Below are 14,931 nucleotides of genomic sequence, written 5' to 3'. Positions count from 1 at the left end.
GGCGACTAGACCTTTTTTGGAACACCATTATTTTGGTCTTACTGAGATCTACTGTCAATGCACAGGTCTGGCTGAAGCTGTGTAGAAGATCTAGGTGCTGCTGTAAGCCCACCTTGGTTGGCGACAGAAGCACCAGATAATCAGCAAACACTCGACATTTGACTTCAGATTCTAGTAAAGTGAGGCCAGGTGCTGCAGACTGTTCTAGTGCCCTCTAGTGCCCTGACAGCTTTGCACACTATTGGCATTCTCTCAACCAGCTTCATGAGGTAGTCACCTGGAATGAATTTCAATTAACAGGTGTGCCTTGTTAAGTTCGTTTGTGGAATTTCTTTCCTTCTTAATGCGGTGAGCCAATCAGTTATGTTGTGACAAGGTAGGGGTGGTATACAGAAGATATTCCTATTTTTGGTAAAAGACCAAGTCCATATTATGGCAAGAACAGCTCAAATAAGAAAAGAGAAATGACAGTCCATCATTACTTTAAGACATGAAGGTCAGTCAATATGGAACATTTCAAAAACTTTGAATGTTTCTTCAAGTGCAGTCACACAAACCATCAAGTGCTATGATGAAACTGACTCTCACGAGGACCGCCATAGGATTGGAAGACACAGAGTTACCTCTGCTGCAGAGGATAAGTTTATTAGAGTTACCAGCCTCCGAAATGGCAGCCCAAATAAATGCTTTACCTAGTTCAAGTAACAGACACATCTCAACATCAACTCTTCAGAGGAGACTATGTGAATCAGGTCTTCATGGTCGAATAGCTTCAAAGAAACCACTACTAAAGGACACCAATACGAAGAAGAGACTTGCTTAGGCCAAGAAACACGAGCAATGGACATTAGACCGGTGGAATATGTCCTTTGGTCTGGAGTTCAAATTTGAGATTTTTGGTTCCAACCGCTGTGTCTTTGTGAGACGTGGTGTGGGTGAATGAAGGATCTACGCAGGTGTATTTCCCACCATAAAGCATGGAGGAGGAGGTGTTATGGTGTGAGGGTGCTTTGCTGGTGACACTGATTTATTTAGAATTCAAGGCACACTTAACCAGCATGGCTACCACAGCATTCTGCAGCGATATGCCATCCCATCTGGTTTGGGCTTAGTGGGACTAGCATTTGTTTTTTAACAGGAAAATGACCCAACACACCTTTTTGCACTATTGGTTAGAGCCTGTAAGTAAGCATTTCACTGTAACCTGTTGAATTCGGCGCACATGACAAATAAACTTTGATTTTGATTTGAAACCCTCTTGCCAAATTGAGTTGAAATCAACAAAGCATGAGAAGACTTTGCCTTTGCTTTGGTTTGTTGGTTTGTCAATTAGGGTGTGCAGAGTGAATATGTGGTCTGTCGTACAATAATTTGGTAGAAAGCCAATTTGACATTCATTTTTCTGTCCCGCTGTGATGTCGAAGTGGTCAGGGTCTGGGGCGGACTGGTGTCAAGACTTTTTTGGGGAGCTGAGGTGGGCTGTTCTGCTGGCTTCTCTGCGGGGGTGGCCACCTCTCTAATGGCTTGTTCTCTGTCATACACCATCCCCTCACCCTCTCCTCCAGCAGTCTGATCCTCTCCTCTAGTGCTCTGTTCTTCTCCTGCTTCACCTCTTTCTACTGTAGATGTTGTCTCACTACAATCCAGAGTGCAGATACAGTTGAAGTCAGAAATGTACATACACTTAGATTGGAGTCATTAAATCTAATTTTTCAGACACTCCACAAATGTCTTGTTAACAAACTATAGTTTTGGCAAGTCGGTTAGGACATCTACTTTGTGCATGACACAAGTAATTTTCCCATCAATTGTTTACAGACAGATTATTTCACTTATTATTCACTGTATCACAATTCCAGTGGGTCAGAAGTTTACATACACCAAGTTGACTGTGCCTTTAAACACCTTGGGAAATTCCAGTCATGGCTTTAGAGGCTTCTGATAGGCTAATTGACATCATTTGAGTCAATTGGAGGTGTACCTGTGGATGTACCTGTGGATGTATTTCAAGGCCTACCTTAAAACTCAGTGACTCTTTGCTTGACATCATGGGAAAATCAAAAGAAATCAGCCAAGACCTCAGAATTTTTTTTTGTAGACCTCCACAAGCCTGGTTCATCATTGGGAGCAATTTTCAAACATCTGAAGGTACCACGTTCATCCCTACGAAGAATAGTACGCAAGTATAAACACCATGGGACCATGCTACCGTCATACAGCTCAGGAAGGAGACACGTTCTGTCTCCTAGAGATGAACGTACTTTGGTGCGAAAAGTGCAAATCAATCCCAGAACAACAACTAATGACATTGTGAAGATGCTGGAGGAAACAGGTACAAAAGTATCTATATCCACAGTAAAAGGAGTCCTATATCGACATAACCCGAAAGGCCGATCAGCAAGGAAGAAGTCACTGCTCCAAAACCGCCATAAAAAATCCAGACTAATGTTTGCAACTGCACATGGGGACAAAGATCATACTTTTTGGAGAAGTGTCCTCTGGTCTGATGAAACAAAAATAGAACTGTTTGGCCATAATGACCATCGTTATGTTTGGAGGAAAAAGGGTGCGCTTGCAAGCCGAAGAACACCATCCCAACCGTGAAGCATTGGGGTGGCAGCATCGTGTTGTGTGGGTGCTTTGCGTCAGGAGGGACTGGTGCACTTCACAAAATAGATGGCATCATGAGGGAGGAAAATTATGTGGATATATTGAAGCAACATCTCAAGTTATCAGTCAGGCAGGAAGTTAAAGCTTGGCCGCAAATGGGTCTTCCAAATGGACAATGACCCCACGTATACTTCCAAAGTTGTGGCAAAATGGCTTAAAGACAACAAAGTCAAGGTATTGGAGTGGCCATCACAAAGCCCTGACCTCAATCCTATAGAACATTTGTGGGCAGAACTGAAAAAGCGTGTGCGAGCAAGGAGGCCTACCCATCTGACTCAGTTACACCAGCTCTGTCAGGAGGAGCTCTGTCAGGCTTATGGAAGGCTACCTGAAATGTTTGACCCAAGTTAAACAATTTAAAGGCAATGCTACCAAATACTAATTGAGTGTATGTAAACTTCTCACCCAATAGGAATGTGATGAAAGAAATAAAAGCTGAAATAAATCATTCTCTCTACTATTATTCTGACATTTTACATTTTTAAATAAAGTGGTGAACCTAACTGACCTAAAACAAGGAGTTTTTACTAGGATTAAATGTCAGGAATTGTGAAAACTGAGATTAAATGTATTTGGCTAAGGTGTATGTAAACTTCCGACTCTCTCCCCCTCCAGCTCTCCAGGTCTAGTTAAGGGGGTGTTGTTGTGCTGGACTGTTGTCTGGGTCTGTGCTAACTGGAATGTAATCACCTGCTGTTCCAGATCCACCTGCCTTACCTCCAGCTGGGTAAATGTATCCTTCATTTCAATGAGGGAGTGGTATTCTGTGCTGGGAGGCTGACTTTCCACTTTGGGTTGCTCATCTGTGGGGTTATATAATGAAGAGATCCGGTCTGATCCGCTTTCGGTAGGGGTATCTATCTCATGGGAGAGCTTCTCCCGTTGAGCTATTTCTTTGATTACATGAAAGTCCAGCTGAAACTGTTTGTGGTTGTCCTGTACCAATACTGTTCCAGACTTACAAAGATTTATATTAGATGACTCAGAGTCCTCGTTGTCTAGTATCCTGAGGGGTAGTGTGTTAATATAGCACTGTACCATGCCAGGGGATGGTCTGTGTGGAAGATAAGGTTGCTTTTGTTCCCATTTTTATAATAGTAATCAAGATGTGTCTCTTGATTTTCCATAAGGAGCTTCATTTTGTACTCTTTTTGTGTCTTATTATTCTTTACATACACAGAGGGGACTGTATTTGTATTACCTCTGAACAGCAGGAGGGTGCTTCTAAGGCCTCTCCATTTGGTTGGTGCTCTCCTGCCATTGCTGGGCTCAAGGGCTTTGACACCTTTCACTTCACACGTTAGTGCTGATTGAAGTTGTATTTCTTTGTCCTAGCAAGGTTGGTAACCTTACCATTCAGTCCTTATTAAGTAAAATGTTTTTCTTCTTGGTGTTTGAAAGTCCAAAATTGCTTCAGACTAAGCATTACTCACTCAGTTCCAGGTTTGATGGGGTTTTCAGGCTTCTATTTGTTTGACAGCATTTGCTGTATAGCTTGGGAATAATAATCATTCGGTGTAGGAAGCATTCCAGGGAATTCCAGGTAATTCCGTCCAAAATCAGGTTGTAGGTTTGGAGTTTTGATTTGGAGTGAAGGTTATGTTGTTTAGCGTAGCATCTTGTATATGTCCCTACCAAAAAATCCAAGTTTGTCTATCTCTTAATCTATACATTTTTTAAAAACATGAAGAAAAATGGGTGAGCTCATATTCTCTCTCTCTGTTATTTATATATAATATATATATATATATATATATATACAGTCGTGGCCAAAAGTTTTGAGAATGACACAAATATTAATTTTCACAAAGTCTTCTGCCTCAGTTTGTATGATGGCAATTTGCATATACTCCAGAAGGTTATGAAGAGTGATTAGAACAATTGCAATTAATTGCAAAGTCCCTCTTTGCCATGCAAATGAACTGAATCCCCCCCCCAAAAAAATTTTCATTACATTTCAGCCCTGCCATAAAAGGACCAGCTGACATCATGTCAGTGATTCTCTCGTTAACACAGGTGTGAGTGTTGACGAGGACAAGGCTGGATATCACTCTGTCATGCTGATTGAGTTCGAATAACAGACTGGAAGCTTCAAAAGGAGGATGGTGCTTGGAATCCATTGTTCTTCCTCTGTCAATCATGGTTACCTGCAAGGAAACATGTGCCGTTATCATTGCTTTGCACAAAAAGGGCTTCACAGGCAAGGATATTGCTGCCAGTAAGATTGCACCTAAATCAACCATTTATCGGTGCACCTGCACGCACAGTGAGGCAAAGACTTTTGGACGATGGCCTGGTGTCAAGAAGGGCAGCAAAGAAGCCACTTCTTTCCAGGAAAAACTTCAGGGACAGACTGATATTCTGCAAAAGGTACAGGGATTGGACTGCTGAGGACTGGGTTAAAGTCATCCGGGAAAAAGCTTGTCTGGAGAAGACAAGGTGAGAGCCACCATCAGTCCTGTGTCATGCCAACAGTAAAGCATCCTGAGACCATCCATGTGTGTGGTTGCTTCTCAGCCAAGGGAGTGGGCTCACTCACAATTTTGCCTAAGAACACAGCCATGTATAAATAATGGTATCAACACATCCATCCAGGAACAGTTTGGTGACAAACATGGCCTTTTCCAGCATGGTGGAGCACCTTGCCATAAGGCAAAAGTGAAAACTAAGTTGCTCGGGGAACAAAATATTGATATTTTGGGTTCATGAACAGGAAACTCCCCAGACCTTAATCCCATTGAGAACTTGTGGTCAATCCTCAAGAGGAGAGTGGACAAACAAAACCCCACAAATTCTGACAAACTCCAAGCATTGATTATGCAAGAATGGGCTGCCATCAGCCAGGATGTGGCCCAGAAGATAATTGACAGCATGCGAAGGCGGAACGCAGATGTCTGCAAATATTGCAAATATTGACTCTTTGCATCAACTTCATGTAATTGTCAATAAAAGCCTTTGACACTTATGAAATGCTTGTTATTATACTTCAGTATTCCATAGTAACATCTGACAAAAAAATCTAAAGACACTGAAGCAGCAAACTTTGTGGAAATTAATATTTGTGTCATTCTCAAAACTTTTGGCCACGACTGTACATACATACAGTGCATTCGGAAAGTATTCAGACCCCTTGACTTTTTCCACATTTTGTTACTTTGCTGCCTTATTCTAAATTGTATTAAAACATTTTTTTTCATCAATCTACACACAATACCCCCATAATGACAAAGCGATGTTTGCAAATGTATTTAAAATAAAATACAGAAATGTCTTATTTACATAAGTATTCAGACCCTTTGCTATGAGACTCGAAATTGAGCTCAGGTGTATCCAGGACAAGTCTCCAGGACAATGTCCTTGAATGGCCCAGCTAGAGCATGGAACCCAGTCAAACATCTTCCGCTAATCCCGTTCCACTAGCGGAACCCCCCCGCAACAGCCAGTGAAAGTGCAGGGCGCCAAATTCAAAACAACAAAAATCTCATAATTAAAATTTCTCAAGCATTTTACACCATTGCTTTCTCCGTAAAGTTTTTTAAAAATCTGACACAGCGGTTGCATTAAAGAGAAGTTTATCTAAAGTTCCATGGGCCACATCAAATTACAGAAACACTCATAATAAACATTGATAAAGATACGACTATTATTAATTATACATGGAACTTTAGATAAACTTCTCCTTACTGCAACTGCTGTGTCAGAAAAATTTTAAACTTACGGAGAAAGCAAACCATGCAATAATCTGAGTATAGCCTTTAGACAACAAAGCAGCCAAAAGGATATTGGGTAGTCAACATTACTCAGAAATAGCGTTTTAAATATTCACTTACCTTTGATGATCTTCATCAGAATGCACTCCCAGGAATCCCAGTTCCACCATAAATGTTTGATTTGTTCTAGTGGAAGCCTTGAGAAGTGAACATTACCAATATCCCACTATACCTTCAATAGGAGCTGAGTTGAAAATCGACCGACCTCAGATTTCCCACTTCCTGTTTGGATTTTTTTCTCAGGTTTTTGCTATATGCTATATGAGTTCTGTTATACTCACAGACATCATTCAAACAGTTTTAGAAACTTCAGAGTGTTTTCTATCCAAATAATATGCATATTCTAGCTTTTATGGCTTTGTAGCAGGCCGTTTACTCCGGGCATGCTTTTCATCCGGACATGAACATACTGCCCCCTACCCCAAAGAAGTTAAGAATGGTGGAGGCCACTGTGTTCTTGGGGGCCCTCAATGCTGCAGACAATGCTGCTTGGTTTTTGCTCTGACATTCACTGTCAATTGTGGGACCTTATATAGACTGGTGTGTGCATTAGCAAATCATGTACACTCAATTGAATTTACCACAGGTGGACTCCAATCAAGTTGTAGAAACATCTCAAGGATGATCAATGGAAACAGGTTGCACCTGAGCTCAATTTTGATTTTTAGCAAAGGGTCTGAATACTTATGTAAATACGTTTTTTTCTGTTATTTATTTTTAATACATATGCAAACATTTCGCTTTGTTATTATGTGGTATTGTGTGTAGATTGCTGAGGATTTTTTATTCAATCCATTTTAGAATAAGGCTGTAATGTAACAAAATGTGGAAAAAGTCAAGGGGCCTGAGTACTTTCCAAAGGCACTTAAAAAAGGGGGATGTCAGGGATGTCCAACCCTTGTCCTGAAGAGCTAGACTCCTTCAGGCATCAGCTAGACTCCTTCAGGCAACCCTAATCTCTCTCTCTCTTCTCTCTCTCATCTGTCTCACACTCACACACTCACTGGCTTGTCATGACATCATGACCTGTGTCTGGGTAGATTTTTCTACAACCTGAACCCCACTTTTCTCTACAGTTAGTCACATGTAGCTGTATATAGGCCTACTTATTCTGTTACAGCACAGTAGCTGTATCTCTCTCTGTCTCTCCTCCCCCCAGTCTGTGGATAGTTCTCCTTCTCCCTGAAGTCTGGAACTAGAACATGGATTCCCCAAACACCCCGTCATACGCACACACGCACACACGCACACGCACATGCACACGCACACACATACACACACCAACACACATGTATAAACGTGATTCTTTCTTAGCTCTGATCTTAGTTTAGTATGTGTCTTTCCCTCTATCTTTTTGGTCCCAATTCCCACAAGGACATTTTCAGATTACTTCTAAAACCTCTCTTTCTCTCACCATCTCTCCCTCTCTCTCCTCTCTTTCTCTCTTTCATGCTCTCCCTAGTTCCCTATTTCCCTCTCTCTCTCTCTCTCTCTCCCTCACACACACACACACACACACTTCTACAGTATACACACACACACACACACACACACACACTTCTACAGTATACACACGCTTAAGCATACATATTATATTACATAGCCACTGGCCAATGTAGCTCTGTAACTGAGGCAGACTGAATACATTTTAGAATTCATGGTAAAAAAGCCAGCGGGCCAGATGAGATTGAAGGTTGATCTAACACCGTGTGTATATATGTATACTTGTGTTTTGGCACTAGGCAGGTGCCTGGAGCGAAACTGGTGTCCAAGGATGAGATGTTGGAGGCAGTGGAGGAGAGTTTCTGTGTCCGCACAGCAACATTACGCTGAGCATATAGATTTGCCTTGGGAGGACCCACCCATATCTGTCACTCCTATGGCAGCCTTGGCCGTCTGGCCCTTTTGGCCTTCTGCCCCTCTGGCCCTCAGTGAGGAGTGCTTCTGAAAATGGAACAAAATGTTGTCATATTAATAATACAGAGACTCCAGGTGGGTGATTGGTGCTAGGCATCTCAAGTAGGATCGATCTACTGTTAATGTAGGAACACTGCACTCAACCACTGCTAGTGGCAGGGGGAACAAAACTCATCCCTGACAGTTAGTCTGTGCCCTTAACACCCCTGTTCTCAAAGACAGCCAAGGTTTTCCTCTCCTCTCTTCTCCCTGTTGTCTCCAACAGCCTTCACAACAGAGCCTTGTAGGATGCAGGGTCTGCCCTGGGGCTACATCAGCAGCTATCACACTGTTCTAATGTTAAGACAAACTGTGAAATAAACTGCAGAAACAACAACCCCCTTGGGTTTCTATGCTAACTACAGCAGCCTCTGGAAACATATTGAATGAATGCACTGTGGGTTCAGAGTAGGGCTGGGCGGTATACCAACCGGGTTGGGTTTTTACTTTACCTTCTATAACTGTATTTGAATGTTTGGTTTGTTATATGTGATACGCCGTGTGTAACGTCCATTTTTACAGTCTACTCCGCTACTTGAGTCATCTCTCTCTGCTCTCTCTCTCTGTGCCACTTTCCACACAGACCTAGCTCCGCCCCCTGTCACTCAAAGAGTGCATTTGTTGTTCCTTGATCACGAGACACTTGCGTTCAGTCTGCATGGTCAATGCAGCACATGCAACAATGTTGATGACAACGATGCTGTTTTCACTTTCCTTCTCAAATCAAATCAAATTGTATTGGTCACATGCACATGGTTAGCAGATGTTATTGCGAGTGTAGCGAAATGCTTGTGCTTCTAGTTCCGACTATGCAGCAATATCTAACATGTAATCTAACAATTCCACAGCAACTACATAATACACAAAAAAATATAAGTGAAGTAATGGAGTAAGAATATATCTACATAGAAATATATGGATGAGCAATGGCAGAGCGGCATAGGCAAGATACAATAGATGGTATACAATTCTGTATGTACATATGAGATGAGTAATAAGTAATTCTTAATATAAATCCACTAGTGTTCTATAATTACATTATTAGTTTGTGTTTCTTACATCTGGAAATGGCTAGTTTGTCTTTTCTTCGCAAGTTGAGCCTAAATCATCTTAGCCGCTAATGCCAATTGCTAGTTAGCTGGCTAGCTAGCTAATAAATGTACTGAGTAAGAGCAAACGTAACTAGCTATACAGCCTGATAATACCAGTGATGGTGTAGACCTAAATCAGTATGTTGTTTGTGCAACAGTATCTTCTAAATCAATGAGGAATATGTGAAGCATGAATATGTTCGCTACATGAAGAAGCTAAGAGAACATTAAATGTAGCCAAAGATTATAGGGTCCCCTAAGAAACACTTATCAACACTTTGGTTCCTTCAGTGTCACAATAACTCCTTTTCACAATAACTCATTTTCAACACTGCGTTCAAGTGCCCACTAATATATTCTAACTATAGAATTAGAATAATCATTCTATTTCCATGATTCCAACAGTTCACCGAAGTGTTTTGATCTAAATCGCAAGTCAAATCACAAATGCGATTTTTGGTTAAATATAAGGCCTAGATTATTAGTCTATATCATGCAACCCTATGCTGCAGAATGGAATTTATCTCAAATGAGTGCAGGAAATGCAGAAACATATTTTGGGTTGAATTGAACAGTGTAAAACAGTCAGAATGGAGAAAGACCCACAAACTACTCATAAAGCAAATTTTGAACTTTTATTATTCATTAAAAAAAAAGCCATGGTATTTGTTCACCCTCATATTATTCTACCAGGGGTATGACATAGAGGTGTGTGATATAATCAAACTCACAGTATAATGAAATCAATGAAACTGCTATCATGTCTAGTGGGAATGAGATTTCTGAGATTTGTGTGATTGAGTTGAGCCTCAATGGAAAAATTCGATGTTGATGACGTTTATTGTTTGCACAACAGCTGTGAATTTGTGGGTGTATTGAAATGACAGTGTTCCAGCAGATGCTAGGAGAGCAGAGAGGGGAACGAGAGGGTTGGAGAGCCATGGTTCATTAAATTATACTGTTACTCTTGTCTCTGGCATGGATTCTACAGACCCGACCCTGATGGTTATTGCTACTATTTATCCTGACTTCTGATCCTATTTCTCCTCCCTCTATCCCTGCTTTTATACTCCACCTCCCCCTCACCTTCCTCCTACTCCACCTCCTCTCCCTTCTCTTCTTGTCCTCGTCTTCCTCCTCTCCCTTCTCTTCTTGTCCTGTCCTCGTCCTCCTCCACCTTCCTCCTCCTCCTCCACCTCCTCTCTCTTCTCTTCTTGTCCTGTCCTCGTCCTCCTCCACCTTCCTCCTCCTCATCCACCTCCTCCCCTCCTCTCCTTGTCCTGTCCTCATCCTCCTCTACCCCCCTCCACCTCCTTTTGTCTTCCCTCTTCCTCCTGTCATCATCCTCCTCCCCCTTCTCCACTCATTGTCCTCTCCTCTTCCTCCTCATACTCTCCTGCCTCCTCCACCTCCTCCTCTCCTCGTCCTCGTCCTCCTCTCCTCCCCCCCAGGTCCCAAGCAGGAGATGATCTATGACTTCTGGAGGATGGTGTGGCAGGAGAATTGCTTCAGTATTGTCATGATCACTAAACTGGTGGAGGTGGGCAGGGTAGGTTACTCTTCCTTTTGGTTCTTTTGAAAGCCCACTCTTTACATAGGCCTATAGAAGAACTGCCAGTGAAATAAAATAGCTATGTATTATAAGTCTACAACCCAGTGAGCAAAACTGGTTGAAATGACAACCAGTTCACATCCATGAAGTCGTCCACCTTTTCTCACTGAAAACAGGAAGGTTAGAAGAATGTCATGGGCTACTGTATTGTATTGATTTTGCTCTTGAATGTTGCTTTAAAGTGTAACCGACTGTAGACCCTGATATAAGGTCCAAATGTTCTGTGTGTTGTGTGTGTTCAGATGAAGTGCTGTAAGTATTGGCCCGAGGACAGTGAACTCTATGGAGACATCAAGATCACACTGCTGAAGACGGAAACACTGGCCGAGTACACCGTCCGCACCTTTTCTATGGAGCGGGTGAGCGAATAGTCAAAGTCCTTCTGTCTAACAAATTATACATAATTTGAAAATGCATTGGTTCCTGGGATCACATCCAATTTGAGAGTGTTTTGTTTACTCCATTTCTTCAGCCAGGCAGTTTATTGAGAACACAGCCTTTATAGAGGCATTGATATCTAACAAATAATTAATCATTTTAATGTTAATTGGTCCTTGGAGTTATTCCTCATGTTTAAATAAAGATGTCTTAATACATGTCCTACTGTGCCAACTTTATGTGTCTGTTTATTGATCATGATATTGATTAGACCCTCTGTGTTCTCCCCTCTAGAGGGGCTACCCAGCGAAACATGAGGTATGTCAGTTCCACTTCACCTCCTGGCCAGAGCATGGTGTTCCCTACCACGCCACAGGCCTGCTGGCCTTCCTACGCCGGGTCAAGGCCTCCACACCCCCCGATGCTGGGCCCGTGGTCGTCCACTGCAGGTAAAGGACCATCTTACATCACATCCTGTCTGAATGAAGCAGTGTTGCATAAAAAGTCTTAGACTCTCTTTATTTCATAGTTATTGACTTGGGTGTAGCTTAGCCTATATAGATCTCTCGCTCCTGACCTTATGTACTGACCCCTTCCCCTTATTGACCCCTGACCTCTCTCCTCTATGTGTCAGTATGGGAGCAGGCAGAACAGGCTGCTACATCGTACTGGACGTCATGCTGGATATGGCAGAGTGTGAGGGAGTGGTGGACATCTACAACTGTGTCAAGACCCTCTGCTCCAGACGCATCAACATGATACAGACAGAGGTAAGAATATATTCTATATATCAGGTATGCCCAATCCTTCCCTAGAGAGCCACTCTCTAGCAGGTTTTCCCTCCAATCCTAATCTAACACATGTATTATCTGATTAGTTTCAGGTATGTTAGCACAGGGGTTGAAGCAAACGCCTGCATAAACATAGCCCCAGAGGAGGAGGGCTGACCTCCTCCGCTGTATATGGTATACTATATAATGGTATTATATCAACCAGGAATCCATCAGGAAATGAGATAGTTTATGATGTAACCTGGGGAGAGATGTGATCAAATAAAATATGTATCCTCATTAATGCTTTTAAATTTAGGTCACTGAGATTCTTTGTACTCCAAGATGTCAAATGAAATGTACAAACAAATTGCATTGAATAGACTGCTATTTAGGTAGGCTATATAGCATGGGTTGGGCGTTTGGGCTTTTGGCTCTTTTTATGTATGTTCTAACGCCCTCTCCTTTCCTATTTTTTTACTATTATTAGCGGTTAGCAAAACAACATTTGTTTGTGGGCATGGTGATGTGGTGAATGTTGACATTTTAACAATTAATTGACATTAACAACAGTAATCAAATCCCAATGTTACACTTCCCTCCAAACCGCTAGCAATTATGGTCCTATTATCAAAACAAGATATTAGACGTTTCTTGTTAGTTTCTCAATCTCACTGTCTTGTCTGTCGCTCTCTTTCTACCTCCATCCTTCCCTCGCTTCCTCTCTCTCTCTCTCTCTCTCTCTCTCTCTCTCTCTCTCTCTCTCTCTCTCTCTCAGGAGCAGTATGTGTTCATCCACGATGCCATTCTGGAGGCCTGTTTGTGTGGAGAGACAGCTATACCTGTTCTTGAGTTTGCTCTGACCTATAAGGAGATGCTGAGGGTTGACTCACAGAGCAACACCTCCCAGCTACGAGAGGAGTTCCAGGTTAGACTACGTTTTGTAAACATTGTTTTAGCAACCAGAAACTATCTGACTAGATTTCAACCGGAAATCTTTCCCATTACGTCTCGATGCCCTCAATATGTTTTGTAAAGAAAAAATGGTTGAGGTTGATGTTTATTGTAACCGTGGAAATCTTTATTGTACTAGCATTAATTGTGCAAACTTAGATCTACTAACTCTCACCAAACCACTAGTCATGGCACAATACAGTAAGTACCATGTCCTTAGCTGAATGCATGGTCTATTGCAGCAGTCTGAGATTGTAAATTAAAGTCACATTTCTGTATGGGATGATCTCAGTTCATCTGACTAGTTGGCCCATCCTTTTCTTCCATTTTATTGACACAAATCATTAGTGACCTTCACCATGCATAATTACAGCTACTTATCTCTTTCAGACCGAGCTATTAAATACATTCATGATGGTTATTATAGTCGAATGAAATATCTTCACTGAAATCAGACATTTAGAGTGAATCCCAAATAGCACCCTATTCCCTGTCTAATGCACTACTTTTGACTAGAGTCCTCTTGGCCCTGGCCAAAAGAAGTGCACTAAATAGGGAATAGGGAGCCATTTTGGACAAAGGTTCTGATAATAATTTAAACGCATATCTCCAAGATGTAATCCTGATGCAATGTAAGTTAGTCATAATTATAATGCACCATTCATACTGTCAAATGCAACAGGGAGTTATAATTCAACACAATACACAGCAAGTTAAATAATCAGTTTAATTTCCCTTCCAATTTTATTTCTCTAACCTCAATGTGCTTATACATAATGTATGTGGTTTGCGATTAAATGTGTTTTTATCCATTAAGCCTCTTCATGGTTTTTTGACTGATGCTAAATGCGTTTTAATGTTTCAGCCGGATGATGATTAGACAGTGAAATATTTGCGGTTGTCAAATATTGACAGTTAGACAGTTTGAGCTGAGTACATTTTCAATGCCCTTGTCCTCTTTCTCTTTTCCCTCGTCTCGCTCTATCTCTCTCCCTCTCTTTGTCTCTCTCTCTCTCACACCCTCGCTCTCTGTCTCTGTTTATCTTCCTGTGTCTGCCTCTGTTCCTCTATCTCTGTCTCTCACTGTCTCTGTCTAACAAACACCCATGCACTCTTCTCAATTTGTCTCTTCCCTCTCTCCAAAATTTCTGTCACATTCCCACATCTCTTATTCTCCATCATCCTCTTCGACCCTGTCTGTACCACTCCATCTCACCCTCTCTCTCCTTCTTTATCTCTCTCCACCCCCTCCTCCAGACATTGAACTCTGTGACCCCTCACCTGGACGTGGAGGAGTGCAGCGTATCCCTGTTGCCGAGGAACCGCGAGAAGAACCGTAGCATGGACGTCCTGCCCCCCGACCGCGCCCTGGCCTTCCTGGTCACCACTGAGGGCATTGCCGAGGGCAACAACTACATCAACGCCGCTCTCACTGACAGCTTCCACCGGCCCGCCGCCTTCGTGGTCACACCTCACCCGTTACCGGGAACCACGGCAGACTTCTGGAGGCTGGTCTATGACTATGGATGTACCTCAGTGGTGATGCTCAACCAGATCAACCAGTCCAACTCTGCCTGGGTGAGAAGAGGGGAGGTGAGGGGGAGAGGATGGAGGAAGGAAGAGGGGAATTAATTGATGATACTGACTGACTGACTGACTGACTGACTGAGCCCCGTGGCTATCAGGTACTGATCAAATATCTCATCCTCATACTCGATTGGTCAAAGCTG

General features: G+C 42.3%; 1 protein-coding gene across 2 annotated transcripts in view; it reads left to right on the top strand.

The window, feature by feature from the left end:
- The window catches only part of LOC139373577 (receptor-type tyrosine-protein phosphatase U-like), a 271,750-nt gene that overhangs the window by 250,722 nt on the left and 6,097 nt on the right, over window positions 1-14,931 (top strand). For both annotated transcript variants that reach the window (XM_071114246.1, XM_071114245.1), the window contains 6 exons: window positions 10,939-11,036; window positions 11,342-11,458; window positions 11,772-11,926; window positions 12,112-12,247; window positions 13,026-13,175; window positions 14,459-14,794. In XM_071114246.1, the coding sequence (XP_070970347.1) occupies window positions 10,939-11,036; window positions 11,342-11,458; window positions 11,772-11,926; window positions 12,112-12,247; window positions 13,026-13,175; window positions 14,459-14,794 (992 nt within the window). The remainder of the gene's footprint in view (window positions 1-10,938; window positions 11,037-11,341; window positions 11,459-11,771; window positions 11,927-12,111; window positions 12,248-13,025; window positions 13,176-14,458; window positions 14,795-14,931) is intronic.

Source organism: Oncorhynchus clarkii, chromosome 18, assembly GCF_045791955.1.
Source record: "Oncorhynchus clarkii lewisi isolate Uvic-CL-2024 chromosome 18, UVic_Ocla_1.0, whole genome shotgun sequence".
In the NCBI taxonomy this organism is placed as follows: domain Eukaryota; kingdom Metazoa; phylum Chordata; class Actinopteri; order Salmoniformes; family Salmonidae; genus Oncorhynchus; species Oncorhynchus clarkii.
Note: the sequence above shows the minus strand (reverse complement) of the source record. Positions and strands in the feature narration are given on the sequence as shown.